This window comes from Ceratina calcarata, unplaced genomic scaffold (assembly GCF_001652005.2).
Source record: "Ceratina calcarata isolate Rehan_Ccalc_2016 unplaced genomic scaffold, ASM165200v1 scaffold48.2, whole genome shotgun sequence".
NCBI classification, from domain to species: domain Eukaryota; kingdom Metazoa; phylum Arthropoda; class Insecta; order Hymenoptera; family Apidae; genus Ceratina; species Ceratina calcarata.
In genome coordinates, this window is record NW_017172225.1 from 1,672,402 (window position 1) to 1,687,714 (window position 15,313).

At 44.6% G+C, this 15,313-nt stretch overlaps 5 protein-coding genes across 8 annotated transcripts; 1 reads left to right on the forward strand and 4 right to left on the reverse strand.

Annotated features, from left to right (window-relative positions):
* Positions 1–6: 6 nt before the first annotated feature.
* On the reverse strand, positions 7–3,578 carry ClC-b (chloride channel protein 7). Its single transcript, XM_018029516.2, has 12 exons — positions 3,256–3,578; positions 3,026–3,154; positions 2,701–2,899; positions 2,362–2,612; positions 2,115–2,292; positions 1,523–2,047; positions 1,283–1,452; positions 1,028–1,207; positions 745–954; positions 436–681; positions 282–362; positions 7–204 (listed from the first exon to the last, which is right to left on the reverse strand). Exons 1-12 carry the CDS (start codon positions 3,412–3,414, stop codon positions 103–105), a joined length of 2,430 nt encoding a protein of 809 aa, XP_017885005.1. The 5' UTR covers positions 3,415–3,578; the 3' UTR covers positions 7–102.
* Positions 3,579–3,760: 182 nt separating this feature from the next.
* On the reverse strand, positions 3,761–5,374 carry IFT46 (intraflagellar transport 46). Of its 2 annotated transcripts, XM_026815708.1 has the most exons (4): positions 5,284–5,374; positions 4,973–5,200; positions 4,725–4,916; positions 3,761–4,616 (listed from the first exon to the last, which is right to left on the reverse strand). In XM_026815708.1, exons 2-4 carry the CDS (start codon positions 5,185–5,187, stop codon positions 4,040–4,042), a joined length of 984 nt encoding a protein of 327 aa, XP_026671509.1. In that variant the 5' UTR covers positions 5,188–5,200; positions 5,284–5,374; the 3' UTR covers positions 3,761–4,039. The 2 variants fall into 2 exon arrangements, with proteins under 2 accessions (XP_026671509.1, XP_017885006.1); XM_018029517.2 differs by lacking the exon at positions 5,284–5,374 and having other exon boundaries at positions 4,973–5,206.
* Positions 5,375–6,522: 1,148 nt separating this feature from the next.
* LOC108627922 (uncharacterized) lies at positions 6,523–8,674 on the reverse strand. Of its 2 annotated transcripts, none has more exons than XM_018029518.2 (4): positions 8,589–8,674; positions 7,347–7,506; positions 7,032–7,243; positions 6,523–6,877 (listed from the first exon to the last, which is right to left on the reverse strand). In XM_018029518.2, the coding sequence occupies exons 2-4, from the start codon at positions 7,437–7,439 to the stop codon at positions 6,541–6,543; spliced, it is 642 nt and encodes a 213-aa protein (XP_017885007.1). In that variant the 5' UTR covers positions 7,440–7,506; positions 8,589–8,674; the 3' UTR covers positions 6,523–6,540. The 2 variants fall into 2 exon arrangements, with proteins under 2 accessions (XP_017885007.1, XP_026671510.1); XM_026815709.1 differs by lacking the exon at positions 8,589–8,674 and adding an exon at positions 7,584–7,624.
* A 57-nt stretch (positions 8,675–8,731) lies between these two features.
* LOC108627592 (sodium-dependent nutrient amino acid transporter 1-like) lies at positions 8,732–11,244 on the forward strand. Its single transcript, XM_018028901.2, has 8 exons — positions 8,732–8,851; positions 8,927–9,052; positions 9,124–9,364; positions 9,438–10,047; positions 10,149–10,515; positions 10,577–10,853; positions 10,929–11,023; positions 11,087–11,244. The coding sequence occupies exons 1-8, from the start codon at positions 8,825–8,827 to the stop codon at positions 11,222–11,224; spliced, it is 1,881 nt and encodes a 626-aa protein (XP_017884390.1). The 5' UTR covers positions 8,732–8,824; the 3' UTR covers positions 11,225–11,244.
* Positions 11,245–11,696: 452 nt separating this feature from the next.
* LOC108627593 (sodium-dependent nutrient amino acid transporter 1) lies at positions 11,697–14,903 on the reverse strand. Of its 2 annotated transcripts, none has more exons than XM_026815707.1 (9): positions 14,797–14,903; positions 13,961–14,324; positions 13,662–13,896; positions 13,209–13,583; positions 12,959–13,148; positions 12,695–12,871; positions 12,517–12,616; positions 12,167–12,399; positions 11,697–12,091 (listed from the first exon to the last, which is right to left on the reverse strand). In XM_026815707.1, the coding sequence occupies exons 1-9, from the start codon at positions 14,809–14,811 to the stop codon at positions 11,909–11,911; spliced, it is 1,872 nt and encodes a 623-aa protein (XP_026671508.1). In that variant the 5' UTR covers positions 14,812–14,903; the 3' UTR covers positions 11,697–11,908. The 2 variants fall into 2 exon arrangements, with proteins under 2 accessions (XP_026671508.1, XP_017884391.1); XM_018028902.2 differs by having other exon boundaries at positions 12,167–12,438.
* Between the last annotated feature and the right edge of the window lie 410 nt (positions 14,904–15,313).

Below are 15,313 nucleotides of genomic sequence, written 5' to 3' on the forward strand. Positions count from 1 at the left end.
ATAAATATTATATTTCAATTCTCTTTTACAAGCATATAGAAAAACTATATCTTATTTTTATCTTCTGATACGTTAATACCTGAGTCAGATAATAAAACTAAACTAGATCTTATTGGATATTAATAACTCGTCTAGCCCCATTCGTCCTCTGTGTTTCCATATCCTAAATCTGGCAACATCTTTTCTCGTAATAATTCCGATCACCTAAAGGAAACGTGCAGTTTACTACATGTATCTCTTATACTGCAATATGGTATTTGAATATGAATCTATGAGTGTACCTCGTTCGTATCATTGACTACCAGTAAATGTCGAAGTCCCAGAGCTCTGAAAAGCCTGAACGTTCGTGGCAGTGTGGCAGACTGTGGGGTAGAAACGATTAATAAAATATTCGTATTTATAATCTTCAAACTAAGAAAGTATGAAGATGCTAACATGTTGCACAGTATAAGGGGAAGGATTCATGAAGGGTCTTAAATCGATGCTATATGTTTTTTCAACCTCCGTTATCATCACTTGCTCGATCGTAGGGTATCTGGGATATTCCTTTCTGAACATTTTAATATCTAAGCACTTTTCCCATTTCTCCTCGTACTGGTTAAACATTTTATTTTGCAACAATACTATTAACTGGGAACGTAATATCAACCCTCGAAGTCTCCGGTAAGAGTGGATTTCCATCTGTAACACGTTCGATCGTAAGTAGAGCAATAAATTTCGTGTAGAAGTAAACGTTTGAGTTACCTGATCGCTGTTAGGAGGATCAACTACGGGAAATCCGTTAAACGTAACGCATTTAAGGAGTTCTAAGATGTGGCCTACATTTTCTACCGTTCTCAACGTTACTACCGGGTGGTTCATTATCTCGCTAGCATATATGTTATTCGATAGCGGCGGAGGTTCCCACGGTAATATGGGAACTCCGGCCATTTGCGTATGAATTTCATAAATCCCCTGAAGAAGGAAATCGATATGATGAAAGGTGTTTGTCTGATACCGATTTGTAGCCTGTAAAATATTCCCATGCCTCGTTGAAGAAGTCTCCAACCCATTTAGCCATGATAAGCACTATTATAACTGGCAGACCGAAGGATATTCCTTGAGTAGCTTCTATTAGGATAGCTGTTAAGCTTATCGTCATTCTAACGACTCCCCCCAATTGAGCGGCCGCGCCTAACAAAGCATACTTTCCGGGATCTAGAACGACCTGCAATTATACCCAAGTTTACATATAATAAGCCCAATATTTTTTTCGACTTAATCTGTTGCACGTTAGCCTTACGCAATTTGGAAATGTTTGCGCGAGGCCTGATCCGATCAATCTACCCCATGCGGAACCGATCAGAAGCGATGGTATAAAGAGTCCGCTGGACATAGATAAACCGAAGGTAGCAACAGCCAAGAAAAAGTACAGGACAACGAAAACTGCTAAAGTTACGTCTCTATGGGAACCTACGTGCGACAAAAGATCGATCATTTTCGTCGGAAACGATCAAAAGGACTCGCGCAGTTCCGGACGTACCCTTAGGATCGTGAAACAGAGATCTCACGCTGCTTTCCGGCGTTTGAAACCACAGAGCCGCAGCCGCGCTATATTCGCCTTCCTTGCAATACATCCGAACAGGAAATTTGGTCGGATCTTGTCCCAGCGGTTTACAATCGTCGATGAAGTAAAGCATCGTGAAGCCCATCGTTGCGGCTATCGCGGCGACCGAGAGAGCTTCTATCACCTTCAACCATTTTCTTTTCACATATCTCAGGCGGAAACAGCTGATCTTGTAATTCACGTGATTCCAACCAGCGCCCAGGAGTCCACCGATCGTTCCCATTATCATGAACAATGGTATTTCGTAAATTTGATAAGGGATCGACTCGAACTTCCCAAGGTTCAGTAGGCCTGGATAAGAAAGGTCACCGGGCCGACCGTGATATGTGCTAAGGATGACGTTCAGCGTGAACGTAGTAATCATGCTAGCAAAAAATGTTCGCCACGTGAGACTCTGATTGAAAAAGCTGGTTCCCTCTTCGATACTGAACAACACTCCTCCTACATTATTTTTAATCAACGGATTAGTATTTATAACGTATCAGCGTTACGTTTCGTCGTTGTTTACCGATCGGTGCTCCAAATGCGGCGGACACCCCGGAAGCCGCTCCTCCCGCGACGAAGTCTCGTTTCTCGTGGTCCTCTCGAAAGTATTTGAATATACCTAAATCCTTCTTAAATGTAGTGCTCTTTCCCTGCGATATCCCTGCCGCTACCACAGCCCCGGAATGAATCATGGGTCCTTCCTACAATTATCTCGCGTTCAATCAGCTTCCTTTTCAACGGACGGACAAACAAAAGTAAATAATGTCCACCTTGCCACCGGCCAGACCACCGACCACCGTGCAAATTACTCCTATAATTTTTACCGTTAACGTCTTAATACGTACTACTCGCGGTACTTTGATACCGTTTAAATAACATTTTACTTGTGGAATGCCACTTCCTGCAGCGACAGGTTCCACGTAGGAGACCAAAACGGCTCCTACCAAGACTGGTAAAAAATTGAGGGCCAACCATAATAGATACGGTAACCATATGCAATCGTTTACGCACGAATCAACGTCTTTCGTTAATATATAAGGAACGATAAGATATAATGTATACTATTACATTTATTTCTATTTCAGTCGCGGTACAGTACGGAAGGATACAATATTTTAGGCAACTATACTTTAAATTTGTTAATTCTTCTATAGATATATCCACAAAAGAAGCTATCGCAGCTGTACAGATGCCTATTAACAGAAAGATGAACCACCTGGCAATGTTCTTCTTGACTACAAACTTGTACCCCTTTTTTCTCTCCTCGTTTTGAAGAAGATGATTCTCACAAGGGTCATAGTCTAAACTCTGGGGAAACGTAAAAATACGGATGAGTACTCGTGGGGAATGTAAATCGGTGAATGACATGGAGATTTCCCGGTAAACGTAGACGCGATTGAATTCGAATGTTAGCAGAACAATTGTGACGTGTACCTCGTAATTGGCCGATAAGAAGTTAGTGGCACCAGCAGCTATTTCTTCAGTGTTTAGCCTCCTTGAATTGCTGGAAACTGTTTCGATAATACTTTGTGACGATTGATACGCACGGTCTGGGGCAACGTTCTATTCAACCAGAGAGAGAGAGAGAGACAGAGAGAATACAGTGCAAGGTTATGAGCTTGCATCATTCTTAATATATCTTCATTAAATAATCTGGTTCTTACCCGAAACCGAACGTCGATATCTTCGTTCGAATACGAAGCAAAATTGTTCCTCGGTTTCAACAATCTTACTCTGTCATCCTCGTCGTTCTCGGTATTCTCAACGACGTCATCGATGCTGCTGTTTATTCTCACATTCACGTGCGTCGGAGTGTTCGTCATTATTTTATAAAGTCGTTAATTGTTACCGCATTAATTAGAGAATGAAGACAGGTCGATTCATTGTTGAAAAAACGTATTCCGTCGTAACTCTGACTAGGTAAACCGCGTGTATGTACTGGCGTCTGGTCTACTACACTTACACTGAACGTACACGCGTAGCACACAAAGCGAAACGCTCGCCACGCTTACTGTATTCGTGTATTCTACAATGAGTCAGGATCACCAAGAGTGATTCCCCCTTCATCGAATTGGTAACTGGCTCGACGTAATTGTATCGTCGAGTCACCCGTGTCTTTCTTTTCAATAGAAGATCAAGTCTTCTCGTTGATCTCGTCGCATAAAAGATGTATTCGTTTCTTTAAAGTCGTTTGACGCGAGATAAATTAATTCCGTACATTACGAAATTGATACTGATAATCATAAGTTACGTTTCCGATTAGGGATGTCTGTAGTTGTGTCTGACAATGAGTAATTGATGATGGCAAGGCTAATCTCGTACTTTTCTCAAGTATACATGTATTTTCGTCTGTGTATACATTCCATATTATGATACAATAAAAAGAGGAAACGATGCGAAATGTCAATGATTAAACGTATTTACACGCGAACCCTCAGCTTGAGGTATTCAATATTTTTGTGCTCGAACGTTTCGAACCTCGAGATAAAGCGTAAAGAGCGTGTGTAACGCTTCTAATCTGTCGTCTTCCTCTGAAGGAATGTCGAGGAGATTACAGACGAGATCGACCAGTTCCGGTAGATCGCAGTTCAAACGGGTAAAGTCGAGCTCGGCTTCGTTCAGCTTCTCCTCGACTTCCGGCGGCCACTGCTGAAGCAACGAATCGATGTCTGGCATCGGTTTCGTCAATTGAACAGCGGGCAGGTGCTTGCTTCTGTGAAGCTGATTTATGTCCTCTATCCACTTCTCGATGGATTTCCCGTTCTTCTCTGCGTCCTCGACTCGTTTTATCACCGCCTGCCTGGCTGCACCCGCGCTTCTCAAGTGGCTGCGCAATTGCAGATGAAGCACGGCCGGGTCTGATTGATCGGTGCACGGCTCGTCCAGTACTGTCAAACCGATTTTATCTTCGACGCCGTCTGGTCGCGGGATCTTTATGAACGCGTCGATGTCGCCGACAGCCGGGATATAATCGGGTATAAACGGTATTAGCTTATAGTTCAGCTCTACCTTTTGCGGAGTGTACCTGAACAGAGGTAAACGTCACACGATTATTCCCGTTTCACGGCCGATTAGATAATTGAATCGCACGCGTTTCGCGTGGATACGCGGTACTTAGACATCGCTCGAATACCTCATTATGTTCTGAAACAGTTCCTTCGCTTCCATGGATACTTCCAAATCCTCGAAATCCTTAGGATTGTAAATCTCGACGAGCTGAGCGTTGCTCGTTCCCTGTATGTCGTCGTCATCGGTTTCCTCGCTGTCCGAGGGATCGCTGTTCAGTACCATCGACTTTCCGAAGCTGTTATCGCGGTCGGAGTACCTGCAAGCGCACCTCGACGTCGCCAGGGTCAATTAAATCGCAGGATTCTTTTCTACCTTCCGAACAGTTTATCCCTCGGCGAGTTCACCCCCATAGAGGTGTTCTCGTTCGGATTCGTCGGACGTTGCCTGGATCGTCTGGAGCTGGTCGGTCTACGAATCACCGGGCTTTCTATCTCCTCGGCGTTTCTTACCACGATACTCTCGTCGAATTTTGTAAACGACGACACATTCCGCTCCTCCTCTTCCTCGCTGCTGTCCTTCGTATCCATCGTCGAAGAACGCCTGTCGATTCAGACGTGGCTGGATGTGGCAAAAGTCGGTAGGCGAACCGTGAATTTCAATGGATGATTGTTTTGAATTCTCACTGTCGGCTGTTTCCATGGTTCCGAAGCGGATCGATGAACGCTGGCTAGATCATCGTCTCTAGGGACTCACCAGGAAGGGACTGTAAAATGCGTCCGCGATTCATATTGGCTGTCGCAGAAGAGATCTAAACCGGAAGTTGCAGAAGAAATATAGTGCATTAGAAGGAGACAGTAGATATGTATTGAAACACGGTTTTCTTACCAAATTTCGGAGCATTTACGTAATTAATGTCTTTTATCATCATAACAGTAAGTATTATATAAATATTCGAAACTTATTCATTTCCGAAAATGAAATCGATGCATCAAGATCGATCCATAGGAGATACCGAAACTGTTTAGAAACATACATACGTCGTTGTTTGTCGTTATCTTTTACACTTAATCTAGATTTTTATGACTTATCTCTGGCTATACGTATCTATTTCGTCGAAATCGAAGATACCCGATTAACGGATCATTGGATTCGATTTAATCTCGTCTGATCTAATCCTGTGATACAGGAACGTCATTCAGGTTTCATACCCGATATTAATCATTCGTCGATAACGAACAATGATCGTTTAGTTTCCCGTGACAATCAATGGGACAGACGTGTAAATCAATTGCATTTATTTGTACATGCATACACGCAATTGGTACCGCACAACATGCTATACAACAACGGTATATAAAACGACGGAAGAAATAGGATCGTACGAGTGTAAAGAAAATTTCGTAACAGGAATAAAAATACAAAACCATCTCCAAAAAAAAAAATAGACACCATAAAAACTTATGCCCTTGACCAACATAGAGATATGACAAGTCGATCATCAAAAGTCTGATTAAAATAAATGGCTTGGTGTGCACTTTGTCACAACTTAAATAAATTAAAAAAAAATGCTACGAAAAAGGCTGATAACAAAATATATATACTTTTGTTGGACGTACGAACACGAATATCGTTGAAGGATATCTTTGATAGTTTGTTCGTTGATGTTGCCTCCTGCCAAACAATTAGGACTTACTTGCGAGCTCCCGACGATGACGTTTCGTTTAAATTGCGTGGGATGATGTATATACAAACTGTACAAAGTACGATGCGGACAGAGTCCACATAGCTACGTTCGTTTCTCTATGAATCCTCGTAGTTCTACCGATTTTTCAGACACGCGATTTTTTCACGGAAGTCTCATTTCTCTTTTTTCGCTTTCTTGGTCGAAACGATAGATGTACGTATGTATATATATATACGTGTTTCTAAATTTGAACACGTTATATCGGATACTTTCCGTAAACGTGGCCGCTCCTCGTTCGCCTGATCAGCCATCTCTGGCTAGTACGAACGAACAATTTGTCGGTAGTTTGCGTGCTCTGCGAGTTCTGCGGTAGAATCGCAGCGGTCAACGCGAATATCGACTTCTTCTGAATCCGCGTCTTCCTCTTTTCGCTGTTCGATCGAACCCTGACGACGTCCTCGTCTGAGTAATTCCGTTTCGGGATCCTCGGACGACGAGGGTAGGCCGAGTCTCCGCAGGCGTGGAAGCAGTCTAGGGTAGTGGAACTCGTGTCCGAAACGCGGAAAGGATCCTCCGGGAGATTCACGCTGACTCTGTTCAGTGGGAAAATCAGTTTCGGACAAACTCCGGTTGGAAACGAGCCGAGGACGCGAGCTGAGTCGGAACTTTTTCCGAGTTCGCTGTCATCGAGTCTTAGTTCGTCTAGAAGTCAATTTTCCTTTCGGATAAGTCTACGAGATGACTAACGTTTCTATGCCTGTGGCCGTGTAAAGCTGACCGTCCTCCTTCTCGCATTTGGACGACAGTAGCACGAGGAGGAAGAGAACGACGCAAATGACCGAGAACGCCACGATGTCTGTTATCATGTTCCTAAACGTCAGTCCGCGAAGCTTCGTTTCCGCAGCTTCGAACTCGTCGGCGTTCGCAGCCATCCAAAAGAATTTGTAGAGAATCAGATCCTGCGGAATGCGCAACGATCATACTTTATTTCGTCCTTCGTCCCTCGACCGCCGATGATCTCATCGCTCGGTCGTCTCGTAACGAGCAGGTTAATTATCCTACCCGTAAGTAGATGGAAACTTGACGGATAATCAGCCGCACGAGATAGTAAATGTCGCTCAGGTTGTCCATTATCGATTGCCACTGATCGATCATCGTCTGGCCTGTGCCGTCGCTCGTCTCTTTCGGGGTATCTCCGTCGAATTTGTTAAATCATCTTTCGCTAGAAAAGAGAAAAGCCTCGTGTTGCCCCGTCGATCGACCGGAAATTTGACAAAAGCTTCGCGACGGTGACTTTACCGTCACTTGTCGTTGCGAAATCGATCCAGCAAATATTTCAGGTATCAGCGGATGTCATGGATTCCGAATAGATGGATTGAATGGGATTACGCACAGTAGTATAATACAGTATACGCACGTGTCATGTATTTTATATTGGATACTGCATGCACATTGTGCGTACATGTATTGCACGCGGTTAAGAACATAATCTAGCGATCATTTCCTGATTAAGAAGGAAAGCCGCGTTCGATGATAACGAATTGTTTTATCAGGGAATAGGTCAAATACGTGTAAAACATAGCACGGAGCTGTGATAAACTTAAATGAAACGATTAGGCGTGGATAATGTACGGTGGCAGGACGAATCGCCATACTCCCATATAATTTTAAAGTCGTCAATAACCGCGAACAGCAATTGTACGGTAGTTGCGATATGCATATGGAACAAGAATAGGCATTCCGATCGCAAGGCTGTAATATACCGGTATCGTAATTATTAGCAACGAATGCGCGCTGATACGCTTTAATATCGTTCAAGGATTTTGATCGCACGACCTGCCATGGTGAACGTAATTCAGTAGAGAACGTTGAAAGCGAAGAAATGTAACTGCGTTGCGAACTTTCTTTACGCGACACCTAAACGATGCGGTTCCGATTAAAGGATTAACACCGTCTATTCGTAAAGCCGTGTGATTATCCGTCGCCACATTCTACGAACTCATTTTATCTTTAACATTTTTTGTATACGTATTTTATTTCGCCTATTTCTCGTTAATAACGAATTAGATCCGCGAACTTTTAGGATAGTTCATCCAGCGTTTGATCCTTAGGCAAGAAAGTTACATCGTTCGCGGCGCCGCGCGATTATCATTGCGTCTGTCTCGCTGTTTTTAGCCGCACGTCTCCGGCAGTTATTATCGGCACGTGCATCGGCATTGCACGGAGATGAATTTCGACGCACGAAACGTATGCACACCGACGCGAACGTATCTAATCAACTCCGCGAGCGCCGTTAAAACTCACCTGCTCCACTTCGCGCGGACTGTTTCTGTGCAGTCGTAGCTGGCGGCTCGTGCAGCTTCCGACTTCTTCGTGGAATCGTTGGAGACGATGAACGATTTTTGTCAAATGGAAATAATATAAAATAGGACGGTGTGCATTTAATACTCGAGAGGAGAAGGTAACAGTGACTTTCGAACTCGCAATCTTCGGAAACAAGAAAAATCCGAGAGGACTTCCGAATTTTGAACGCCGAGGAGATGGACAAGATCGAGAACGGAACCTACGTGAGATATTTCGCGAGAGATCCTATTAAATGGAACGGTAATAACAGTTTCGCTTAATGAGCAGATCGTTTGCAGAGGCAAAATGGTTACACGAACGAGTCGTTTCAAATGGACGAGGCTTGTCCCGAAGCAAAAGTTCACGAGAAGTCGCAAGAGAAGTCCGACTTGCAAACGGAAACTGTGGACCAGAGTGCTCCCAGCGTACGTTTCTCCTTCTTTTCCGTACGGATGGGTACGTGGGCGCCCTTCGACGTTATTTTTTTATTCCGCAGAGAGACGAATGGGGAGGGGGACTACAATTTTTAATGGCATGTATCGCGACTTCCGTGGGTCTAGGAAACGTTTGGAGATTTCCGTTCACCGCGTACGAAAACGGGGGTGGCGCCTTTTTGATACCCTACGTAATCGTGTTGGTATTCGTCGGCAAACCGTTTTACCTTTTGGAGGCTCTCCTCGGGCAGTTCACCAATAAATCTTGCGTGAAACTGTGGGCCGTGGTGCCGGCTATGAAAGGTGATAATTCGACGAACGACGAATTCACGATCCGCGATTCCGATATTAATTTCTTTTTTTCGCGACGAACCAGGTCTGGGGTACGGACAAGCTATCGCAGCCGCGTGCGTCGTCTCTTACTACTGTTCTCTAATGGGTTTGACTCTCTTTTACCTCGTCGCTAGTTTCCAGGCCGTACTGCCTTGGTCCTACTGTCAAAGCGACTGGGAAGGTCAGTGCATCCCTTCGAAGGGCTTGGAAGGTACCAACTCGACTATCCCGAATGTCGGCAACAGCACCCTCCGCAGCTCGGCGGAATTGTATTTCAGGAAAATCGTGTTGAACGAATACAACTCGATCGAGGACGGAATCGGTACTCCGTCTTGGCAGCTGGTCATTTGCCTCTTCATAAGCTGGGCGACGATCTTTGCCGTGCTCTGCGGCGGTGTCAGGAGCACGGGAAAGGCAGTCTATTTCCTTGCACTATTCCCTTACGTCGTACTGATCGCTTTGTTAATTAGAGCGGTCACTTTGGAGGGCGCGGCGGACGGAATTCTCTTCTTCGTCACGCCGCACTTTGAAAAACTATGGCAACCGACCGTGTGGTACTCGGCTATCACACAGTGCTTTTTTTCGTTGTCCGTTTGCTTCGGTCCGATCCTCACGTATTCGTCGTACAGCAATTTCAGGCACAAGCTAAGCAGGTAAGAGAGAGAGAGAGAGAGACGAAATAGAAAAGAAGATTTTGACTAACAATGATAAGTATGTTCGCGCGACATGAGAAGACGGTTTCGAATCGTTCCAGAGACGTGATGATAGTAACTACGTTGGACACGATCACCAGTCTGATAGCTGGTTTCACCAGTTTCGGTATCCTCGGCAATTTGGCTCACGAGATGGGCACCAAGGATATATCAACGGTGGTGCGAGGCGGCACCGGTTTGGCGTTCATCTCCTATCCGGAAGCGCTGTCGCGATTCGACGTGATACCGCAACTTTTTTCCGTTCTGTTCTTCGTGATGATGTACGTGCTGGGTACTGGAAGCGCTGTGGCGCTTTGCGGAGCGATCTTCAGTATACTTTGCGATCATTTTCCAAACGTGAAACACTGGCAGTTGGTCGCCGTCGTTTCTGTCGTCGGATTCCTCGTCAGTTTGGTCTACATCACACCCGTAAGTCTCTCGTTTAATTCTCGCCCGATTCGACGGTCCTAACGTGATTTGTTGACGTAAGGGCGGCCAATGGTTCACGACACTGGTCGATTACTATGGCGGAACGTTCGTTGCGATAATCGTCGGCGTTTTGGAAGTTACCGCGGTCTTCTGGATCTACGGTCTGACGAACTTCTTGAACGACGTCGAGTTCATGTTGGGTCAGAGATCGTCCATCTATTGGAGAGTCTGTTGGGCTTTAATCACTCCGATACTGATGATCATTATCTTGGTGTATACGATTGCCACTTACGAGTCGCCGACATACGACGGTGTACAATTTCCAACATATGCTCTCGGTCAGTAGATTTCGATTCAGTTTCGTTTCTCGTTTCGAGGGAAGTAACTATACATAACGGGAACGATTGTTTCAGGAATCGGATGGTCCTTACTGGCAGTGGGAATCGCGGTCATTGTCGGTTTTATAATACAGAAATGTGTCGAGGTCAGATCGTCGTCATTGATAGAGGTAAGCGACCGGTGATCCTTTATCGACGGTGAGAGATATAGTGATCCAATTCTTCTGTCGTAGACTATCAAAGCAGCTTTCAGACCGGACGAAGAGGAATGGGGACCGAAAGATCCGAACATTCGCTCGAAATGGAAAGAGTTTGTTGCCGAAAAGAAATTCCAGCGACAAGGCGGTTTCGTCCAAACGATTTTCAGATGAAATAAAAACTTTTGAAACAGCTCTGAACGCGTGATATCTCTACTGTTATCGAATTCCTCGATATAATCGTATCGGATAATTCAACCATCACGTGGCTTATACATTTTTTCGGTACAACTTTGCGATGATCGCGTCTCTTCTCGGTTATGAGGGAACCTGAAATTTTACGAATATTTTTATACATTCCACACGAAATTTCGACACCAACGGTCTAATCTAAATTATTATATGACGATCTTAATCCGTTTATCTTAATAACCAGGATAACCCATTTCGTTAATTATCTCGAGGCACGTGTGACCACGGACGAGATATACAAGTAGACCGATCTTATGGTCTCGCGTTCTCGTCTCATTGCACAGGCCAGGGATTTTCGATCTTGTGCACCCAGGCTCATAAAATAAAAACGCCAAAATCTTTTCTCAGTCGTTCATTAACCATAATTTACTCATTTTTCCTATATACCGCCGCACTTACAGATTCGAAACATTCTTAAAAGCGATTTTTAGATAAGACTTTTCAAGAGATAAATTAGATGGAGAGGCAGCATTGATAGAAATCTTTTATCATCTATTCCCGAAGATACCGTCTATTTCGAATACATATAAAAAAAGTATCGAGGCATGGTCGTATATATTTTTTAATGGCGATCGAAATGAAAATAATGTCCTAGGAGATTCCGTGTCAGTCTCCAACGTGCTTTTCTTCGTTTCTACCAATTAGGATGTTCGCTAATTGCAGCCACCTCGGCCCTGTCCTAAACATCCTCTCTTTTTGTTTCTCTTCTTTGAACTGTAGCCAGGCTCTTCTATGTTTTGTTTCCACCGGTCCCCATTCCTTCGTTGGTTGGAAACACGCTTTCAAATTCTGGCGACACGAGCACGTAATTAGATTACAATAAGATTGGAAACAGGAATCGTAGAGGATTGCAAATATGCGTACTTGCGAAAATGGGAGATGTCTGTTTTTGAGCATCTCGACGATCATCCAAAATGGAATTTGGAGAACGCTGAAGCAAAGTAGAGTAGCGCCAGCTGCGTGGGCCGATGCCGGATAACTTCTGTCGCCGTAAGTCAACGGAGAAAGGGTCGCAACGGTGTAAATGAAAATTATGATCAAAATGAACGGCGTGACAATCATCCAACAGATCTTCCAATAACAGCTCGTTTTCCTGTCTAGCATAAATTCAATGTCGTCCAACAAGTTTTCTAAGCCTGTTCAAAACACGTACGACGATATAATGTATTCCGAGAGAATTCGTTCCAAAATGATATAGGAATGACCGTACGAACCGTAGACCCACATTATGGCGGTGATCTCGAACGAAGCCAAGATGAACACGACGAACGACGTGCCGTAGTAATCGACCAGCGTTAATAAAAATTGACCTCCCTGAGCGTGACGAGTACAAATGAGACGTTTAGCTGTAACGCTGTGACGATCATGCTATTTCTGCAATTCGTTACGTACCGGTGTGACGTAGATAGTGCTGACGGCGAAACCCATCAGGCAAACCGGGACGACGATCATCCAAATTTTCAAACGCGGAAGCTTGTCTTGCAAGCAGGCTATCACCCCGGATACCATCCCCACGATGCTGCCCACTCCCAAAACGAACATCATCACGAAAAACAGTACTGAAAAGAGCTACGGGAAGATGCACGTGAAGGAAATCTAGGTGCAAATTCGTCTCCGAGAACCGAAGCGGACCGTATATATTTTCGTTCGATTTACTTGCGGCAGGAACTCGAACTTTGCTATGGCGTCAGGATAAGAGATGAAGGCCAAGCCAGCCCCGGACTTGACTACCTCGTCGATATTTTCCACGCCCATCTCGTGGGCCAAGTTACCGAGAATTCCGAAGATCGTGCATCCCGCTATGAAACTCGTCACGGTGTCGAGCGTGGTCACGATCATCGCGTCTCTGCATAAAAAAAGAGCTGCAAATTATGTCCTTCGCATCTAAGAAGAAATATGGTCGTACCTGTAAATGTTGTGTTTGAATTGATTGTGCGACGAATACGTGATGATCGCCCCGAAGCAAACTGAAAGGGAGAAGAAGCATTGGGTGACGGCTGCGTACCAAACTTCTGGCTCCAACAGCTTGTTCCATTTCGGTTCGACGAAGTACAAGATTCCAGTGCCAGCACCTTCCAGAGTCGCTGCCCTGATCAACAGACTGATCAGAACCACGTACGGGAAGATCGCGAGAAAATAGGAAGCTTTGCCGGAGCTCTTCACACCCCTGAACGTGACCAGAACGACCGTCGCCCAGCTGACGAGCAGGCAAAGCGTCAACTCCCAACTTGGCAACCCGATCCCATCGTCGATACTATCCTTCTCTCGGAGGACAACTTTGCTGCAATTATCATCCATACATTTTGACATATCGCTTTACGTCATAGCGTACGAATCATTTTCTTTAAAGTTCGTTTACAGAAAATAGAGTTCCGCCGAGCTTCTCTTATTTACTCCGCTTCCACTCAGAAGTTCGGCGAACGTGTTGCCATTACTGCCGCTAGAATCGAAGCAGTTGTCCCATCCTTCTCGACACTTTGCCCAGGGCAACTCGGTGGAAAACGAGGCGATCAGAAAGAAAAGCGTCAAAGCCATCAGCGAACTATAATAAGTCATCAACGCGATGGTCGAACAGAACTGGGACCATCCGACACCTGAAACGACGACGAGATAAATGGTACCTACGAATTATGTCAGTTCTGGAACCGGTGCGCTTACCAACGAACGCGGGTGACAGGCTCCAAACTTTGATCGAAGAGGACGAGGAGAACTGTCCTATGATCATTTCTAAATAGTAGAAAGGTTTCCCGACGATGAAGAGGATGATGACGTACGGTATCAGGAAAACGCCGCCACCGTTCTCATAGGCGGTGAACGGGAATCTCCAGATGTTTCCGAAACCGATGGACATCGCGATGCAGGACATGAGGAACTCGATCTCGTTGTTCCACGTGTGTCTAATCACCGATTCCTCTGCATCCGAGCGTCGAGAGATCGATTTTTCATCTTCGCCAACCGGATTTTCATCTTTCTCGTCCGGAACGAATGCCGGATTTCGATGACCGTTCCGCTCTTCATTATTCTACCGAATTTCCATAAGTAATGATTCGTGTTCAACGTTTCTACGATCGCAGATAGCGACGGATTAGTTCCTAAGCGTTTTACATCCGCGGCTCTTATCGCGTGAGTAAAATTCTCTCTTATCACCGCTGTTCGCTGCTTTGAAAAATCGCAATCAAGCCGTAACACAACTCTTGCGTCGCGGTTCAAAGGGATGACTCAGAGAGGAGTTTCAGTTTCGTTTAAAAAATTTACAAAGTCTATTCTAAAAACGAAACAAAAGGATTACGAGGTAGCTGTACAGTCAAGTGTGATCGTTCTATTCTATTCTTGTATGATTCATTTTCGATAACTAATTAAGTTACAGCCAGTATTTCCGTGAAGTGTCGTTTCAAACACACTGTTGCCATTTGCAAATTAGTTCCGCGAACATTAAAATTGTTATGTACGTACGTAGGTAAGTGGGGAATGAATCACGATCAATCATCACTCACCGTTTCTGTTTTCATTCCTGTTAGGCGTGTACACGTGAGACGATGAATACTTTTTTAAGTACTTTCGCGCCGTAGCGACACGGTAACGAGAAATGCTCGACACCTAACGTTCCCCGATCTCCGCTGATAGACATCGTTCATTCGCTTTTATATGTACCATGCGTGGGGATACCCCCGATGAACATTCGACAAGCCTTGGATGCTGATAAAGCGATCGCGGTGTCAACATTTGGATCGCGCGCGCTCCGTTCGTCCTTAAGGATATATTGGCTATACAGTCAATCCCAAAAGTTTATGCACTTTAGAAATGCATTTTTTAAAAAGAAATCAGACGTCGGAAGAACATTGCTAATAATAAACAACAAAAAAAATTTTCGATTTTTCCGAGATTTTCCCCTTCAATTTCTTCCAAATTTTCGTTTTTGGCCAATAACTCCTAAACCGTTGGATATACGGAAAAATTGCATATAGCCTTTCTTGTAGAGGACGACGAGATCTATAATTTTCATGTAAAAAT

Bases quoted from the DNA above. Each gene is read 5' to 3' on its own strand.
- IFT46 (XM_026815708.1), bottom strand. From the start codon at position 5,187: ATGGATACGAAGGACAGCAGCGAGGAAGAGGAGGAGCGGAATGTGTCG. The intron at 4,917-4,972 runs GTAGAAAAGAAT...GTGCGCTTGCAG, and splicing joins AGGGATAAACTGTTCGGAAG to GTACTCCGACCGCGATAACA. The intron at 4,617-4,724 runs GTATTCGAGCGA...ACCTCTGTTCAG, and splicing joins CTGTTTCAGAACATAATGAG to GTACACTCCGCAAAAGGTAG.
- LOC108627592 (XM_018028901.2), top strand. From the start codon at position 8,825: ATGGACAAGATCGAGAACGGAACCTAC. The intron at 9,365-9,437 runs GTGATAATTCGA...GCGACGAACCAG, and splicing joins CGTGGTGCCGGCTATGAAAG to GTCTGGGGTACGGACAAGCT. The intron at 10,854-10,928 runs GTCAGTAGATTT...CGATTGTTTCAG, and splicing joins ATTTCCAACATATGCTCTCG to GAATCGGATGGTCCTTACTG.
- ClC-b (XM_018029516.2), bottom strand. From the start codon at position 3,414: ATGACGAACACTCCGACGCACGTGAATGTGAGAATAAACAGCAGCATC. The intron at 2,048-2,114 runs GTAAACAACGAC...AAAATAATGTAG, and splicing joins CGCATTTGGAGCACCGATCG to GAGGAGTGTTGTTCAGTATC. The intron at 1,208-1,282 runs GTAAGGCTAACG...GTATAATTGCAG, and splicing joins CGCAAACATTTCCAAATTGC to GTCGTTCTAGATCCCGGAAA.
- LOC108627922 (XM_018029518.2), bottom strand. From the start codon at position 7,439: ATGATCGATCAGTGGCAATCGATAATGGACAACCTGAGCGACATTTAC. The intron at 7,244-7,346 runs GTAGGATAATTA...CGCATTCCGCAG, and splicing joins AAGTTTCCATCTACTTACGG to GATCTGATTCTCTACAAATT. The intron at 6,878-7,031 runs GTTAGTCATCTC...CCCACTGAACAG, and splicing joins ACGGCCACAGGCATAGAAAC to AGTCAGCGTGAATCTCCCGG.
- LOC108627593 (XM_018028902.2), bottom strand. The intron at 13,149-13,208 runs GTACGACCATAT...TTTTTTATGCAG, and splicing joins TTCAAACACAACATTTACAG to AGACGCGATGATCGTGACCA. The intron at 12,092-12,166 runs GTACGCATATTT...TCGTGTCGCCAG, and splicing joins GACATCTCCCATTTTCGCAA to AATTTGAAAGCGTGTTTCCA.